We start from the raw sequence: 18,662 nt of genomic DNA, 5'->3' as shown, positions 1-18,662 counted from the left end.
GCTAAATCAGCAATGCTGTCAAATCATATACAGCGTATACCTCTAATAAAATACCACCACACAATCTATGTCTTTGGGGAGTTCAAGTCTTGAAGGACCAGGAGGACACATAAGCCAGAGTCTGTGTGGAGGGTGTACACATGAGACTGCGTTAAATACTCTGGTTATGTAACGTAAAGTCTGAAGCCTTCCCTAGACTTTAAATTTGTAACATCTTATGTTGTCAACATCTTTTCTCCATATGAGCCTACACAGCAACGCATTATTTTTTTTCACCCAGACTCACCCAGATAACTCCTCCTTTTCCCCAGTCTGAAAAAAAATTCCATGTACAATACCTTTTAACAAATATTAATGAAAAAATTGTGAATAGCAGGGAGAAATCACAGAAAGTAATTCTACCTCACTATCCATTCTTGTTATTTATCACATCTCTTCCCAAATTGTTTCCTGGAAATCCAAATATTCTTCCTTTATTCATAAGGACAGTTCAATCTCCAAATTTGCACAACTACTCACATTAAGGTTCATTCTCAACAAAACAAAGGAAGATTTATTATTCTTAGAAACTTGGTACGGTTAGAAATGAATATGTTTGGCTGATACATCACTGGTGCTCTAACAGGATATACTACAATTCTGGCCTAGGAAAATTGTAGACACCAGGGAAAGAGCAGACAGTTCTACTGGAAGCATCAGGAAGGGTTCCCTGTGAGAGGTGACACTGGAGCTAAAGCCTAAAAGTTAAATCTTGAATAGATGTTTACAAAAATCATAAGATGAATCAGAGATGAATGTGTATGTTGCAAGGAGAAGGGGAATATTCCCAATTTATGGAACAGAACAAATAAGATACAGCTGTCTCTTTTGGCTGGAGTGTGTGGCTATATGCCATGGTATGGGAGTTGAGAGTTTCGGGAGAGAGAAAATAAGACATAAACCCACAAAGACAGTAAAGGACGAGGTCATGAAGAACACTGTTCACTCTGTTAGAACATCTGAACTAAACCTCACAAGTCATCTACTCTCAGTCACAGGAATGAGTTGCACCATGCACCGAAAATAATAAATACTGCCATTAATGCTAATAATCCAAAGTATGGATCCTTTGCTTACAATTTCCATTACTTACAATTCATGTTTTGCTCTCTAATATGAGATTTTCACTCAACAGTACAATATACTCTGTTGAGCAGGCAAAAATAAAATGTCAATAAGGCCAGCATCCCGGTATGTGTTCATAACCCTAGATGTTCCCAGGGATGTTTCTTTTATGTGAAAATCATCCATTCTGTGCACCACAGTAGAAAACAAATATTGAGAAGCATTGCTTTGAGTATTAAGAATCTTAGGTATGGAGGGGCGCCTTGGTGGCTTAGTCGTTTCAGCATCTGGCACTTGGTTTTCGCTCAGGTCATGATCTCACAGTTTGTGGGTTCAAGCCCTGTGTCAGGCTCTGCTTGGGTATTTCTCTTTCTCTCTCTCTCTCTCTCTCTCTCTCTCTCTCTCTCTCTCTCTCTCTCTCCCCAAAATTAATAAATAAACTTTAAAAAAAGAAGAATTTTTAGTCATGGACAAATGATGTGTTTGATCTTTTTAGAAGGATCACCCTGGCAGTGAAGGCAAATTGGACCTACTTAGCAGCATATTGAAATAAAACCAAAAGAAAGTGGTAAAGTCTTGTACTAAAGCAGTAGTGACAGAAATTTTAAAAAGGAGAATCACATGAATAATGTTGTAAGGATGGGGCTGACAGGACTGGACTGAAGGGCACAATAGTTGTGGGAGGGCAAGAGAGGGGAACAATGCTTGTCAACCCACCTTTCAGTGTTGTGTTTAAAGCCACTGAAACCCCATCAGAAAACTCTTGTCAGATAGAAGTCAGAGATTAGGTGGCTGAATACCTTCAGGAGAGTTTAATGCATTTGGGCCTGAGCCAAGGACCAATGCCCCAAAGATGAATAAATGTCTGGTTCAAGGGAAGTGCTCTATGGAAAGGGAATCCCAAGATTTCTGTAGATTTTCTCTTAGAGTTCTAAAAATCCTAAAGTAATGGGGCACCTGGGTGGCTCCATTGGTTAAGTATCAGACTTTAGCTCAGGTCATGATCTCACACTTTGTGAGTTTGAGACCCGCATCAGGCTCTGTACTAACAGCTCCGAGTCTGGAGCCTGCTTTGGATTCTGTATCTCCCTCTCTCTCTACCCTTTCTAGCTCACTCTCTGTCTCTCTCTCTCTCTCTCAAAAATAAATTTAAAATATTTATAAAAAAATTTTTCAACACTAAATTAACTGGAGATACTGTCATCTCCACTACACCAAAACCAAGGTATTTTGATGATGCTGAACTATTCACTGAAACCTATATTCTAACAAGCATCCAGTCCATGAAATCGTCAACATGCACGGCTAATATTTCAGCCTAAAAGTCTTAAGGCATTCAGATTCTCAATATGAGTATAACTCAAAAGACACATGAGAAAAAGGATTAAACTGTAGGTAGCTTATGAGTGCTGACTTTGGAGGGATATGGTTTTACGGACCCTGGCCCTTGGGGTAGCTGTGAATAAGTGAAATATGATATACTTATTGATGTACCTATTGATCTGAGATGATGCAAATAATTTTATCAACCTCATGAGCAAAATATATGTGTTTTTTCTCAGTTTTTATTCAGTTCCAGGAAATAATTTAAAAATTTTTCTGTCAGTTAAAGAAATCTATTCATTATTTACTCAGAGGAGATTCTAGAGCTAACTTTAAATCTACAAATTACTCATGCTCTTCTGCTTAGTGAGTTTATGAGGCAGTTTATTCTGTTTTTTAAAAAGGGAGTATTTTGTATTCCTCTGTCAAAACCTAAATTCACAAATGACTAGAAGCAAAGATTATATTTTGATTACCTTGTGGTAAGAATTTAAATGGAAATGACAGGCATTAGAATTTATTTTGCCTTAGACAAGTGATACTATTTCTAAATCTGTCAATTTTCAAAGCAAGATAAATAAGATAATTTTACCGTATGCACATTTTTCATGTCACATCTGAAAGTGTCCGATTTTTTGAAATTCCCAATTTGCTCTAACACGAGTATAAAATAGAACATCACTTTAAGAGGTATATATGCTCAAAACACCCCAAACAACAGCCTCTGACCATTCCAAAAGACTAAATACTATTACTGCATTCAGTTAAAATACATCTCAACAATTAGTAAGTTAAATCACATTCAGCTAACCAAGCAATCTGTATTAAGAACATGCTGTTTATCTGTGTTCAGGAGTGCATTATATCTCAACTGGGTTTCTAAATTACCTACCTCTGCTACCTACCTCACTTCTTTTTGTGTCATCCTTTTACTCTCATGCTTAAAAATCTTTATGCCCCTCCCCCGCTCGTGCGTGTGTGTGTGTGTGTGTGTGTGTGTGTGTGTGTGTGCGCGCGCGCGCCCTCTCTCAAAAATAAACATTAAAAAAAAACATTTAAAAATAAAAATCTTTAGATGTCCCTTTTCAGTGACTGTGAAGCTGGGAAGATTCTGGCCTGACAGAGGACGTAGGGTCACCTTCTGCTCCTCCCCTTTGACCTTCCCTCAAAGCTGCTCAATAAAATCGTTTGACAGGCACCTGGGTGGCTCAGTTGGTTAAGCCTCTGACTTCGCTCAGGTCATGATCTCACAGTTCATGAGTTCCAGCCCCATGTCGGGCTCTGTGCTGACAGCAGCTTCGTGCCTGCTTCAGATTCTATGTCTCCCCCTCTCTCTCTCTGCCTCTCTCGTGCTCATTCTCTTCCTCTCTCTCTCTCTCAAAAATCAATAAATATTTAAATTATAAAAAAGATTTGATCCCCTCCCCCCAAAAAAGACTTTAGATGTCCTTTAGTAATCCTGCCTTTGCCACTCCTTGCCTCTATCCTCTGTTTCTCACTTGAATCAGTTTTCAAGACTTACTGTTCTCCCTCTTCCCAGATCACTTACTTGCTCATACATGTGGTTGGAAAAATTTTTTGCCCTAGCAAACTAGGAACATCTCCCTCTCCTACACCTCTTCTCCAGGGTAATTCTTATTTGTCTGTCTCCTTTATTTGTCTCTGTTCAATTTTCCTAATACAAAACAATAAATATGATAAATATAATGACTAAAAGAATCTGCTTAATTCATATATGGTCTGTATTTGTAAAAAAATAAAAAAGTTTTATTATATTAATTGTGTATAAAGCCAGGTCATTCAGCCAAATATTTTATTTTTTAAGAAATCATTTAACTTAAGTAACATCACCAGTAGATGAGAATATTTTAAAAAGAGATCTCACTACATAGAAAATCATGACATAGAATTAATATGCCTTCTGTGGTCAAGGGACATAAAATATAATTAGAAGGATAAGAAATGAAGACAAAGAATAAATACTTAGGGCAATATGTTATAAAACGATGTGTACTCTATACGACACAGTGAAATTCCCCATTTTAAGAATAGATAGCAAATAGGAAAACATAAAGTGCAGATTTTAAATAAAAATGCAGTAAATGCTAGGGAGTTAGTAAAAGAAATGGTCAGCATAAATTTCATCAGAGAGACTGATATTGTGTATTAAGGAATGTATAGAATACGGTTGAGCACAGATTTTGGGGAAAATATCCAAAGGAAAGATCAAATTACCTTAAAATAGATGAGTATCTACCTATAGTTATATCATAGTCATTTGAAAAAGTTTTATGGCCCCAAACCATTAATCAATCTTTTTTGTTTCAAATTATTTAATTCAGGGAAGAAAATTAAAAACTTATAATTGACTGTTTCAATAGACTTAACTGGTCAGTTTAGTTCAAATGATCATTAAAAGATTGGTGATTGCCAGGGGCTGGCAGGGGTATGTGTCAGGGGGGTGCAGAGTGTGGAATTGGGAGATGTTGGTCAAAGAGTCCAAGCTTCCAGTTTCTATAAGGAGAAAAAGTCTGGGGTCTAACATAGAGCCTGGTGATTTTAGTTAACAATATTAGATCATATACTTGAAAGTTGTTAAGAGTAGCTCTTAAATGTTCCTATCAGAATGAAAATGAAACTGTGAGGTGATAAATGTGTTAATCAGCCTTACTGTGGCAATCATTTTGCATTATATACATATATCAAAACATCATGTTATACAGCTTAAAGTTACACAATGTTATATATCAATTACAGCTTAATAAAACTGGAAAAATACTATCATTAAAAGACAAAATCAGGGGGCACCTGGGTGTCTCAGTCAGTTAAGACTCCCAACTCTTCATTTCAGTTCAGGTCATGATCTCAGTTTGTGAATTCGAGCCCTGCATCAGGCGCCCCACTGACAGTGTGGAGCCTGCTTGGGACTCTCAGTCTCTCCCTCTCTTTCTGTCCCTTCCTCACTCTCACTAAATAAATAAATAAATAAATGACAAAACTAGTATACAATGACAAAGTAAGTAAAAGGAACATTAAGTGTGTGCCTTATATGGAATAATATTGCTCACTTTAGCTTAATTAAAACATAATAATTGGCATAAAAAGAAATATAATGGGGGTGCCTGGGTGGTTCAGTCAGTTGAGTGTCCTACTTTCGATTTTAACTCAGGTCATGATCTCACAGCTCATGGGTTTGAGTCATGCATCAGGCTCCGTACTGAGTCTGCTCTGGCTTCTCTCTCTGTCATCTCTCTCTCTGCCCCCTCCACACCGTGCATTCTCTCTCTCTCTCAAAATAAGTAAATAAATTTTTAAAATAGTAAATAAATAAATAAATAAATAAATAAATAAATAAATAAAATGTTCTACTATGCACTCTGTCTCAAAATAAATAAACTTTAAAAATAAATAAAAAAATGTTCTGCTATGATATATAAATGGGCATAAATGACAAATACATACTAGAAAAATTGTGCTTTGTGAATTACTAAGCTTTTACAATTTTCCTTTACTTCGTGTTGAATTTTTTTCCAGAAGAGTTTTAGCATATTAACAATGCCAGCTGACAAGAAAATAATGAGTTTAAATGGCAAACAATATGAGAACCATAAAGAAAAAAGAAGAAAGTAATTTTTACATTATATTGCAAAAGTATGTTGCACTATTAATCTGTACAAGGATTAACACAAGAAAAAATACCTCTTTCACCTACAGATTGTGTCTGATAAGTCATTATAAACATTTACAACTTCCTTTACCTATAAATTTTAGAGTTTTTTTTTTCTTCCCTATAAAGGTATATGCTTTTATTTTATAGCACTTATTTTATAGCACTCCAATAGAAATTCTGAAAGATCCTAGTCTAGCCAGTAATGAGATGTTTTGTAGTGAAAATTTGCATACTCTGTGCTTAAAATTGCCTAGATTAATTTACCCCATTTAAGAATATGTCTTATTGTTTTCAAATACATTTTGTCTTTTATACTTTAAAACAGCCCATTAGCTAATAGCAGACAGCAAAATTAAGGTCTCCAAGGCAAAAAAAAAAAAAAAAAAAAAAAAAAAGGTATTGTCCACACAAGACTTATCCAAACAAATCTTCCAACTCCTAAAATAGGGGAAATACAGTATCTCTTTTCCATGCCTCAAAAAAACACTTTATTTTCCCAATGGGGGAAAAAAACTGAGAAAGAACTACGTGGACAAAAAAGGCAATGACAAATAGCAGAAAACAATTTTCACATTCAATAGATGGCTGTTCTCTCAAAAGTTTAAAGCTTTCATTTTTCTAGGATAACAAGATTAAAAAAAAAATGCTTCAGGTGAGGAGAACTCAACCTAGGAATTTACATTAGAATCTGCTATTTAAACTGCATTTAATAAGTAAAAGAAGAATCAAAGTCTATCTTCTTAATAGAGACCAACGGAACAGGTTAGTGGATAAAGGAGGTAACATTCATATTGTCTCCTAATAAATAGCTCCCAGAATTGAGGATTGGCTCAAGAGAAATTAGTCTCTGGATCATTTCCACTAAACTTGAATATCAGAAGCAAATTGCATGCACTTTAGCAATGTAAGATGCATACCATATTTTCATTTTAATTATGTACATCTGCCATATATGTAATTAAGAAGGATGTCTTCCTAACATGGCTGTACTTATGAAAATATGGCCATAGCACAATTGATTCCCAGTCTCCTTCAAATAGACAGCCTCATGATCATTAATATTAGTCAAATGAAATCCAAACAGAATTTAAATTTTAGTTTTAATTCAAGTGAACAATGCTCTTAACCCCCCAAAATCTTTTCATAAATATTTTGGTATTTGTATATGTATATTTCTTGGACTAGAAATGATGGTGCAGTCTTCTCATTAATTAATTTTCTACTGTTGGAAAATGGGCACTAGAAAACTTCATCTTCATCTAAGATATTATTCTTGCAGAAGAGCTTGGTGAAAGCTTGAGTTCTCAAGGCCTAGTAGACCCATTTGCTAGGGGAAGGCTTTTTCTCCCGATGTTTCTGGCCACACTGACAACAAACGGAGGGGAGGGGCGGAGTTCCCATTCTTAATAAATTTTGATTGACAATTCTTTTGTACTGAGTATGATGTTACAGTGCCTAGTCCTGGCTGGCTCTGTCTGAAATAATAGACTGTGTATTCAAAGCCCAACACAAATGTTCTGCCATTTTATTATTAGCAAGAGAGAGAATTTAAATGGAATGTCAGTCACATTTTTATGTTTTCCTCTGCAGCTGCAAGTTTCAGCTAAAAAATCTCTGCCCTATCTATATCACCTAGATTTTTATGAATCCCATAGTCCAAATTCAAATATTTCTGTTTTCTCTAACATGATTTTAAGGTCCCTGATGCATAAAAAACCTATGGTGGCAAGTGCCACTTCTATTTCATATGAATGTCATGAATCCCCCCCAATAGAGTTCTCTCTTCAGTTTCTCTAAAACAGCCATCAACTCCTGAGAAAATGTTTACTGTTTATTACAAAGATTTATATTTATTTGGCTTTCACATTTTCTACTATTGGTTCTAGTGTCTCAATTTCCTAGATGAATGATAGATGTCAATATAATAAGGCCAGTGGATTAAAAAACAACAACCAAATTTGCTCCATGCAATTAATATACAATTAACACATCTGTCTAATAGATGTATGTGTATGTCTTAGAGTAATTTAAATATATGGAATGTATTTTTATTTCCATTTATCTGCAAAAAGAACTGTTGAAATCTTTCTGGTAAAACAGTGCAATCTCTTTTTCATTCACCCTTCCCACCAGGTGCAAGGAACCATCTTCCCAGCTCCCAATTTCAACCCCATAATGGACGCCCAAATGCTAGAGGGAGCACTCCAAGGATTTGGTAAGCCAGATCATTTCTATCATCTTTTACTGTAATTTTTTCATTTTACCTTGCTTTAATATTATAATATGGGTGTAAATAGCTGATGTCTAGTGGAAGGCAAATGTGGATTAAAACAAAAAGCTGGGCAATGAACTAGAATAAGAAGAAAAATAATAGAAAAGGACAATAATGGATAAATTAATTTGTGCTCTCAATTACAAATCTGATCTTCACATGTTGTTATCTTAAATCCTTAAATGTCTCACCACTAACTACTAAATGAAACCCCAAACCAAAAAACCTTAATCTGGGGAAAAACATCTTTCTTTGCCTTTGTTTGTTTTCTAGCCTTTTTTTTTTTTTTTTTTTTTTTTTTTTTTTTTGCTACTTCCATTTCCAGCTAAATCAGACTTTCTGCTATTCCCCAAATTGGATCTGCTTTTCCACATCTCTATAAACTAGTCCAATAATCCCCTGCCTGTAATGCTTTTTTCTTCTCCTGTTATTTTGTATCCAAATTCTATTCAAGATCCTCTTCAAATAGTTCCTCCTCTTTGAATTGTTCTTTGGGGACTCCAGACCCAACAAACCATGCCAACCTCTGGGGCACCCTCTCCTGCATTCCTATGTCACTGATCTCACTTTCTTTCTTTTTTTTTTAATTTTTTAATGTTTAATTATCACAGAGAGAGAGAGAGAGAGAGAGAGAGGGATGAGCAGAGGAGGGGCAGAGAGAGAGGGGGACAGAATCCAAAGCAGGCTCCAGGCTCTAAACTGTCAGCATAGAGCCCAAGGCGGGGGTCCAACCCATGAACTGTGAGATCATGACCTGAGCCAAAGTCAGATGCTTAAGGGACAGAGCCATCCAGTCACCCCCAATCTCATTTTCATTGTGTTTGTCCTTTTGTGTCACTACTGACTTCAGAGAGTTCCCAGAGCATAGAGTTTGGCATGCGGATTCTTAATTGGATATTCAATGAATTGAATCTAGAGTTTAGAAAAGGAATATAGAGATAAGGGAGGAAAACTGTTGAGTTATTTTTAGAAAGATTTAATTTTTAAGAAACGAAATGGAGGGGTGCCTGGGTGGCTCAGTCGGTTAAGCGTCTGACTTCAGCTCAGGTCACAATCTCCCGTCCGTGAGTTTGAGCCCCGCGTCAGGCTCTGGGCTGATGGCTCGGACCTGGAGCCTGTTTCCGATTCTGTGTCTCCCTCTCTCTCTGCCCCTCCCCCGTTCATGCTCTGTCTCTCTCTGTCCCAAAAATAAATAAACATTAAAAATTTTTTTTAAAAATTACAATACTGTAATATAATACAAAATAGTAAACAAAATACAAAATACAAAAAAATAAACAAATTAACCAGCACTTACCTTTAAAAACCTTTACGGGGGCGCCTGGGTGGCTCAGTCAGTTAAGCAGCCGACTTCAGCTCAGGTCATGATCTCGCGGTCCGTGAGTTCGAGCCCCGCGTCGGGCTCTGGGCTGATGGCAAGGAGCCTGGAGCCTGCTTCCGATTCTGTGTCTCCCTCTCTCTCTGCCCCTCCCCCATTCATGCTCTGTCTCTCTCTGTCTCAAAAATAAATAAAAACATTTTAAAAAAATTACAAAAAAAAGAAACGAAATGGAGCTGTTAAACATCCATATATTTTCCTTAACTAAAACCTGTTTTAAGACTTCAGGTGAGCATGAAGATAAATATCGAAATGTTTGCACAGAACATGCAAAGCCTTTCATAAGAAATTAAGCTCTTAACTTTAAAGATAAGGTCGCCTTTAAGAGAACGATGCTGTGTGTGTGTGTGTGTGTGTGTGTGTGTGTGTGTGTGTGTGTGTGTACATGCACAGGAACACATGCATGCATGCTCATTTTTGTGTTTTATTCACTAGCAGAATCTCAGAGGAAAACAATAAAGGACTTTAAATATGCTCTCTAAAGTTGACTTTAGGAGTTTGCAAGCTTTCATGCCTTTTAAAATATCAGTCATCATAGAAAAAATACAGAGACAAGTTAACAAAAAGTTATAGATTAACTTGGTCTACAGGAGAGTAATTTTTGCTTTAAAACTATAGATCAATCTATTCACTGAAAAAATTTTTCTTTGCTCCAATTTCAATTTTCCTGTCATAGCAACTGGAGGGTCAGAATATGGATTCATTTTGACCATTGTAATTTTTTGCTTGTCAGTGTTTTAGACTGAAGAATTTCAGGAGGTTTTGGTTTTGATTGCATACTGTCCACTCTGGCATGCCAGAGCAAGAACACAGATCAAAATGCTTTAAACATCTATCCATCCTGATGACTCTGAACCATGAGATCATGACCTGAGCCAAAGTTGGACACTTAACTGATTGAGCCACTATGGTGCCCCACAACTTAAGACAATTTTTGTTAATACTTCTCATTTTCATTTGCTTTAGAGTATTTTTTTTTGCTTTCTTGTTTTTCTAAATAAAACACAGCAGCCAGAAACTAGAAGCTTCTGAAGAGCAAAAGAAACAACAGCATGGAAAAGCAAACTACAGAAAGGGAGAAAAGATTTGCAAATCATATACTTGACAAGGGATTAATATCAATTACAGAAGAATCTCATACAACTCAATAGCAAAAAACAAATAATTCTATTAAAAATGGGCAAAGAACCTGAATAAACACTTTCCCAAAGAAGACATATAAATGGCCCATAAGTACATGAAAGGTGCTCAACATCACTAATCATCAGGTAAATGCAAATAAAAACTATGATGAAATATCACTTCACACCTGTTAGGATGACTACTATCAAAAAGACAAGTAATGTGGAGAAAAGGGAATTTCCACTGGTAGGAATGTAAACTGGTATAGCCACAATGGAAAACAGTATGGAGGTTCCCCAAAAAAGTAAACACAGAACTTCCATATGACCTAGCAATCCTACTTCTGGGTGTTTAAAGGAAATGAAGTAACTCTCTCATAAAGATATCTGCACCCCCATATTCACTGTAGTATTTTCACAATAGCCAAAACATGAAAGCCACTTAAGTGTCCATCAACAGATGAATGGATAAAGAAAACGGGATTCTCATTCTCTCTCGCTCTCTCTCTCTACACACACACACACACACACACACACACACACACACACACAGTGGAATATTATTCAGCCATAAAAAGAAGAAAATCTTGCTATTTGAGAAAACATGGATAAATCCTGAGGGCATTATGCTAAGCAAATGAATCAGAAAGACAAATACTGTATGATATAACTTATATGCAGAATTTAAAACAGCGGAACTCATGAAAACAACCAGGGGCTGAGGGGTGGGGAAATGGGGAGTTACTGGTCAAGCTTTCAATTATTAGAGGAATAAATTCTGGGAATCTAATATACAGCATTGTGATTACAGTTAAGAATACTGTGTTGTTTGTTGTGATGGTGAGAACATTTAATATTAACTCTCTTAGACACTTTCAAGTACACAACACAGTAATCCCTTATCAAGTATATGATTTGCAAATCTTTTCTCCCTTTCTTATAGTTTTTTTTGTTTGTTTGTTTTTTCATTCTGTTAATTGTTTCTTTTGCTCTTCAGAAGCTTTCGAGTTTAATGTAGTCTCACTTGCTGATTTTTGACCTGGCTACTGTGCTTTATTTAGAAAAACAAGAAAGAAAAAAAAAATACCCAAAAGCAAATGAAAATGAGCAGTTTTGACAAAAATTGTCTTAAGTTGTGGGGCACCAGGGTGGCTCAGTTGGTTACGCATCCAACTTCGGCTCAGGTCATAATCCCATGGCTCATGGGTTCAAGTGCCATGTCAGGTTCTGTGCTGACAGCTCAGAGCCTGGAGCCTGCTTCAAATTCTGTCTCTCTCTCTCTCTCTCTCTCTCTCTATCTCTCTTTCTCTGCTTCTCCCCCACTCATACTCTGTCTCTCTCTTTCAAAAATAAACTTAAAATTTTTTTTAATTGTCTTAAGTTGTATAAAAATTCACCAATCATACTAAAAAGGAATAACTCTCAGTTAACATTCCTTAATAGTGCAGTTCAGTATCCAGTTCCTTACCAGTCGAAACTATCTTTGTTATCCGTGTAATCTTAGAACAACTGTGTTTATTTTGTCTCAGTTAACAAATATAATTTCCAAATCATCCCTGTGAGATACTGGACAACCTGAACTATTTTTAAACTACATGCTTGAATTTTGACAAAGCTGCATACAAGTCAAAATTAATCTTTTTGAAACAGTCCATGCTATTTGCCTTGTTCAGTCTCCGTCCCCATTAAGTATAATGTTCCCTATAGGTTTTACTCAGAACTTTCATCTTGAATATGTGTTGGATTTTTTTCAAATGCTTTTTCTTCATCTGTTGATACAGTCAACAATTTTTTTTCTCTATTCAATTATACCAATTGATTTTCAAATACTGAGATAAGACCTGAATACCTGAAATAAACACCACTTGGTCATAATACACAATTCTTTTTTACAACATTGAATTCAATTTACCAGTTTTTTAAGGAAATTTTACTTCTGTGTTCATGACAGATACTGGTCTGTAGTTTTCATTTCTTGTAATATTTTCTCTAGTTTTGGTATTAGGGTAATGCTGACCTCATAGAATGATTTAGGAAGTATTTCCTCTACTACTATCTTCTGGAAGAGATTGTAAAAAAAAAAATCATATAATTTTATTCTTTCAAAGTTTGGTAGAGGGGCACCTGGGTGGTTCAGCTGGTTGAGCATACAGCTTTGATTTCAGCTCAGGCCATGATCCCAGGGTCATGGGATCGAGTCTCTCATTGGGCTCTATTCTGAACATGGAACCTGCTTAAGATTCTCTTTCTCTCCCTCTCTCTCTCTCTTTCTCTCTCTCTTTCTCTCTCTCTCTCTCTCTCAATTTCTCTCTCCTTCTGCTCCTCTTCCCTACTGATGCTCTCTTTCTAAAATAAAATTTAAAAAAAAAATTTGGTAGAGTTCACCAGTGAACCCATCAGGGCCAGGTGCTTTCTGTTTTGACAAGTTATTTAATATTTATTTAATTTCTTTAAAAGACATAGGCCTATTCATATTGTCTATTTTTCTTTGTGTGAGTTTAGGTAGACTATGTCTTTGAAGAAATTGTCTATTTCATCTACAGTATCAAATTTGAGGGCACAGAGTTGTTCTTAGTATTCCTTTACTATTCTTTTCATATCCATAGTATCTGTGATAACATATCTTCTTTCGTTTTTGATATTAGTAATTATATCTTTTCTCCTTTTTTTCTTAGTTAACCTGGCTAGCAGCTTACCAAATTTATTGATTTTTTTCAAAGAATGAGCTTTCAGGTTAAATGCTTTTCTCTATTAATTTTCTGTTTTCAGTTAAATTGATTTCTACTTTAATTTTCATTGTTTCTTTGCTTCTGCCCACTTTAGATTAAATTTGTTCTTTTTTTCTGATTTCTTAAGGTGGAAATTTAGGTTAGTGATTTTAGGTCTTTCTTAATTTCCCACATATTTATTCAATGCTACAAAATTTCCTCTAATCATTTCATTTGCTACATACCACAAATTTTAATAGCTTATATTTTCATTTTCATTTGGTTTGAATTTTTTAAATTTTCTTGAGTCTACTTTGACCCATGTGTTATTTACAAGTGTGTTGTTTAATCTCCAGGAATTTTAGAGTTGTCCAGCTATCTTTCTGTTACTTATTTCTAGTTTAATTCCACTGTCGTCTGAGAGAATATTTTGCATACTTTCTATTATTTTAAACCAGTTAAGGTGTATTTTATGTAGTCTTAGTGTTACACGTGAGCTATAGAAGAATAAATAATCCATTGCTTTCCTTGGATGCAGTTGGATGAAGTATTCTATAGATATCAGTTATATTGACTTGATTGATGATGTTGTTCATTTCAACCATGTTCTTACAAGTTTTCTGCCTGCTGAATCTATCCATTTATGATAAAGAGGCATTAAACTCCAGATAAAATAGTGGATTCATCTGTTTCTCCTAGCAATTCTATCAGTTTTTGACTCATGTATTTTGATGCTTTTTTATCAGGCTCACACACATTAAGATTTATAATATCATCTTGGAGAATTGGCCCCTTTATCATTATGGAGTGACCCTCTTTATCCCTAATAATTTTCCTTCTTCTGAAGTCTTTTGTGTTAAAAATAATATAGTTACTCCAGCTTTTTTTTCATTATGTTAGCATAGTATATCTTCCTCTATCTCATTACTTATAATCTATCTGTGTAGGCCACTCAGTGTTATTTAGATATAATTTGAAATTTTAGTAATAAGTATTTTCTTGCCTGGTAGGACACTTTACCTATTTGACCATATAGTCAATGCTCATTATTCATAGATTCCACATTTGCCCATTTGCCTACTGGCTAAAATTTACTTATAACACCAAAATCAATATTTGTAGTGTTTTCATGGTCATTAACAGACATGTGCAGAGACATGAAAACTTTGAGTCACCAGAGTACCTACTACCAGCTAAGATTAGACAAAATGATGCTTTGCCTCCTTGCCACAGCTCTCATACTGTTAACAAATATTCTTTTTGTAGTCTATTTAATGCTACATTTTTTGCATCTTTATGCTTTTGGTTGGTGATTGTATTCTTTAAAATGCCCCCAACAAATGTTGTGCTGAAGTGCTGGTGAGTGTTCCCAAGCACAAGAAGAAATATTATGGAGGAAACATGTGCATCGGATAAGCCTCATTCAGACATGAGTTCTAATGCTGTTGGCCATGAGATCAATGTGAATAAATCACTAATATAGTACATTCCGAAAAAAAGATAAAATTCACTGATCAATGCATGAAGCTGTCCAGAAAAATGCTAAAGTAACATCTGTTCTATGTTATGAAGCTATGGAAAAGCAGTTAAATTTGTGAGTTCATGAGATGACAAGCTAATAATAGTATAAAAAAGTGTAACTATCAGCTTTTTTCTGAAAGTGCTAGATGGCTTGCATGTTTCAAAAGGTGATAGAGCATAAAACTGTTAAACTTTCAGCTGAACAAGTTCTGTAGATTAGTAGGCTGTAGAAGAATACCTCCTTAAGATATTCTTTAAAAATACCTCTTAAATTTTATACAGAAAAATTTTATACAAAAAATATAAATTTTATACATGAGGAAATGAAGGCTTTCAATGCTGATGAGACAGGCATGTTTTACCAGGACATTGGCTAACAAATATATGTAACGTAAATGGCATTTCTGTTGACAAAAATGTTGTGACCAGAGGTTGTAGAAACACAACTGTATATTTCCCCTCAGAGAAATAGTTCAGTATCTGTTAATTCAGTGTTCATGACAACTATGTAGAAAACTACCACAAATAACAAGAATCAACTGTATATTGTAAAAGCTTACAAAACTGCTATGGTTCATGATGCCATGCTTTTCTGTTAAACCAGAAAATAAGAATTATCTAGAAATCCTTGTCATAATGTAATAAGGTAAGAAAGAAAAACTTACAGTTACTGTAAAGAAGAAATCAAAATTCTTATTATGTGCAGAGTATATTATTTGTATCTCAAACTCTAAGCTAATCAACTAAAAAGTTACTAAAAATTATGAGTTCAATAATTTTTCTGAATACAAGGCAATGTTATGTTTACAAAAATTCAATATCATTTATTTAATTATGCAATTATGTGTTAAGAAACAAAATACAAATGATGTAACTTTAAATGTCAACGGACATGCAAACATGATTTTTTTTTAATTTTTTTAATGTTTACTTATTTTTGAGAGAGAGAAAGAGACAGTGAGCAGGGAAGGGGCAGAGAGAGGGAGCACAGAATCAGAAGGAGGCTTCAGGCTCTGAGCTGTCAGCACAGAACCCGACATAGGACTCTAACTCGTGAACCATGAGATCATGACCTGAGATGAACTCGGATGCTTAACTGACTGAATCACCCAGGAGCCCCGCAAATATGAATATTTTTAACAAAATAAAGTTTCTTGTCATTTTCAAAAACTCTACAAACCTTTACTAAGTCTTTTAGAAAAGAAAAACACTGAAATAACTTAGCAAATACAGTGACAAAAACACAACTTTCCACATGGATTCCTAAATTTAGCTATTTTAATTAAAAATGTTTAATACATTTTTGAGGTCCATATTAAGTTAATCTGAAATATCCTGGAAAAATAAATGAGCAAGAATTGGTATGAGCACTTTGAAAAATGAAGATTCAGTCAGAGGTAGGTTGTAGATAATCTCAATGGAACAACAAAAAGCAGAAGAATATAATAACTATATAAGTGTGATCATAGTAAAAATGACAATAGATATAATTTAAAAATCTTCTATTTATTATTAAAAATTTGTTCGCTTTGGAATTCCAATCATGAAGTTAACAGATTCCTACAGAACTACTTAACATCCTTTGAGTCCAACGCATTAACCAGCTAAGCCCAGGGGAATATGATGCTCTCTGCCTCTCACAAACCATAAATTTCAGTTTTTGGAGCTGATTCTTTGCCTCTCTCCTTCCATTTTACACCTTCAGATCATTTCTCTCACCTGCATAAAACATCCTCCTCTTCCTTTTGTTTCACTGGGCGTAGTTATCTATGTAAATCCTAGTCACTAGCCCTCATTCACTGGATATTTCAGCACCTGACTCAGCTTTCCTAAGAACCTAAGGGCATCCAGAATGGCTTTAATTTCCCAAAAGATGATCTGCTTAACATTCTAGCCTTTCAATTCATTTTTCTCCTCATCTCCATTAAATATCTCCTTTTGTCAAAGAAAAGTTGTACCACACAGAATTAAACAGGCAAGGAAGACTTTATTCAAGACTATTGCAACAGAAATCAAGACTTTACCAACAGAGGAGAAAGACTGAACTCCGTTCCTCTGAAACAAATGGCAAGAGTTTTTAAGCAGAGTGGTAGGAGGGCAGTGAACCAGTTGAAAAGTATTGGAGAACCCTGGGAGTCGGGGGTGTTTGTCAATGTGATTAGGCCATCTGTGTTTGCTAACTAGTACTTAAGAAAGTTAGGTTCTTAACCCTCCCACGGAGACTGGGAGATAGGAATTCTTATCTTTCTTGATGATTATATTTCAAAGGGATGGCTCCCAAGTTTTTGGGAAAGACATTTCTGGATTGTAAACTGGCAAGTGATTTGACAGAAGATTTATATCTCAAAGGAAAACGAAATTACAGTTGCAAGTTTCCAAAGTAAATGCTCTCAGAAGGGGAGATCAAGCAAGGGCTTATAGTCAGAAAGAAACCTGTCTAAATTTTAGTCAAGCTGAGGCAAATGTTAAGGCCTTCTTGGTCACTCTGCTATGACTGTAATTAGAACTAAATTTATCTAAACTAGTTGTGCATTCGGGTGTTATATCAGTATAATGAATTGGCGTATAAGGAAATGGAGGCCTCATACAGCCCAGAAACAGCCTCGGTTGCAGGAGAGAGAGACCATATTCTGTGCAAACCATGAGAGGTTCACACAGTCCCTCACAAGGGTACACATCCCTTGTACTTTCATAATTTCTTTCTCCACAAGGAAGGACCTTTTAAATGAGAAAGATGTACTCCTTTAAACACCAATCAGCCTAAAGTCAAGGAAGCCTTTTTCAGTGGGGTAGAGAGATGGCTGAAGAAAAGACCATATTTTTTATTCCTCTGTATTTTTTAATTGGATCCTTTTAAAGGAAAGTCTGTAGTAATAGCACCAAATTGAGAGATAGGAAGAACCAAGCCTTCATCAAGTGTTGCTCTGTGATTTCCAATTTTAGTTAAAAATTGCTCACTGCTTTAAAGTACCATCAGGGAAAATGCTCGCACAATGGTTTTTGATCCTTAGATAATGGGTTCTTCCAAACTACAAAGTAGCAACTTTACTAACCTTCAAATATTATTCTTTTCCAGGCTGTGACAAAGACATGCTGATCGACATTCTAACTCAACGTTGTAACGCACAAAGGGTGATGATTGCAGAGGCATATCAGAGCATGTATGGCCGGGTAGGGTCTCTTCATCTTGACCTATTTCTAGGACAAACTCCTGGGAAATGACAACACTCTCAGAAAACAGATACTGTTATTCTTTTCAGTCTTGCAGATTACAAAGATCTCAGACTCCACTGTATGTCAGACACAGAGTTCCTATGCCTCTAACATGTTTCAAGAATGTAAGAAAGACGTATCTATGTGTGAGGCATGTTCACAATGACTCCATCAGTCCTTTCTCAAAACTCACTCAGCTTCATAAAATCAAAGTTCTGGTGGCCTTACACTGCTGGTTGGTCCAATTAGGCTAAAAATGTTGCGCTGGAAACACCCCTGTGTCAAGCTTTAGGGAAGGCATGGAAAGGGCTAATGATCACTAGGTCAAAAAAATAAGATCTTTCCTGCAATT

At 35.5% G+C, this 18,662-nt stretch overlaps 1 protein-coding gene across 1 annotated transcript in view; it reads left to right on the top strand.

Annotated features, from left to right (window-relative positions):
• The window catches only part of ANXA10 (annexin A10), a 98,620-nt gene that overhangs the window by 28,690 nt on the left and 51,268 nt on the right, over positions 1-18,662 (top strand). Inside the window, exons 2-3 of the mRNA XM_019441049.2 lie at positions 8,231-8,312; positions 18,174-18,268. Of these exons, the coding sequence (XP_019296594.1) occupies positions 8,231-8,312; positions 18,174-18,268 (177 nt within the window). The remainder of the gene's footprint in view (positions 1-8,230; positions 8,313-18,173; positions 18,269-18,662) is intronic.

The sequence above is a fragment of the Panthera pardus genome, unplaced genomic scaffold, assembly GCF_024362965.1.
Source record: "Panthera pardus isolate Hobbes unplaced genomic scaffold, ASM2436296v1 HiC_scaffold_13, whole genome shotgun sequence".
In the NCBI taxonomy this organism is placed as follows: Eukaryota; Metazoa; Chordata; class Mammalia; order Carnivora; family Felidae; genus Panthera; species Panthera pardus.
This window is presented reverse-complemented; position numbering and strand designations above follow the sequence as displayed.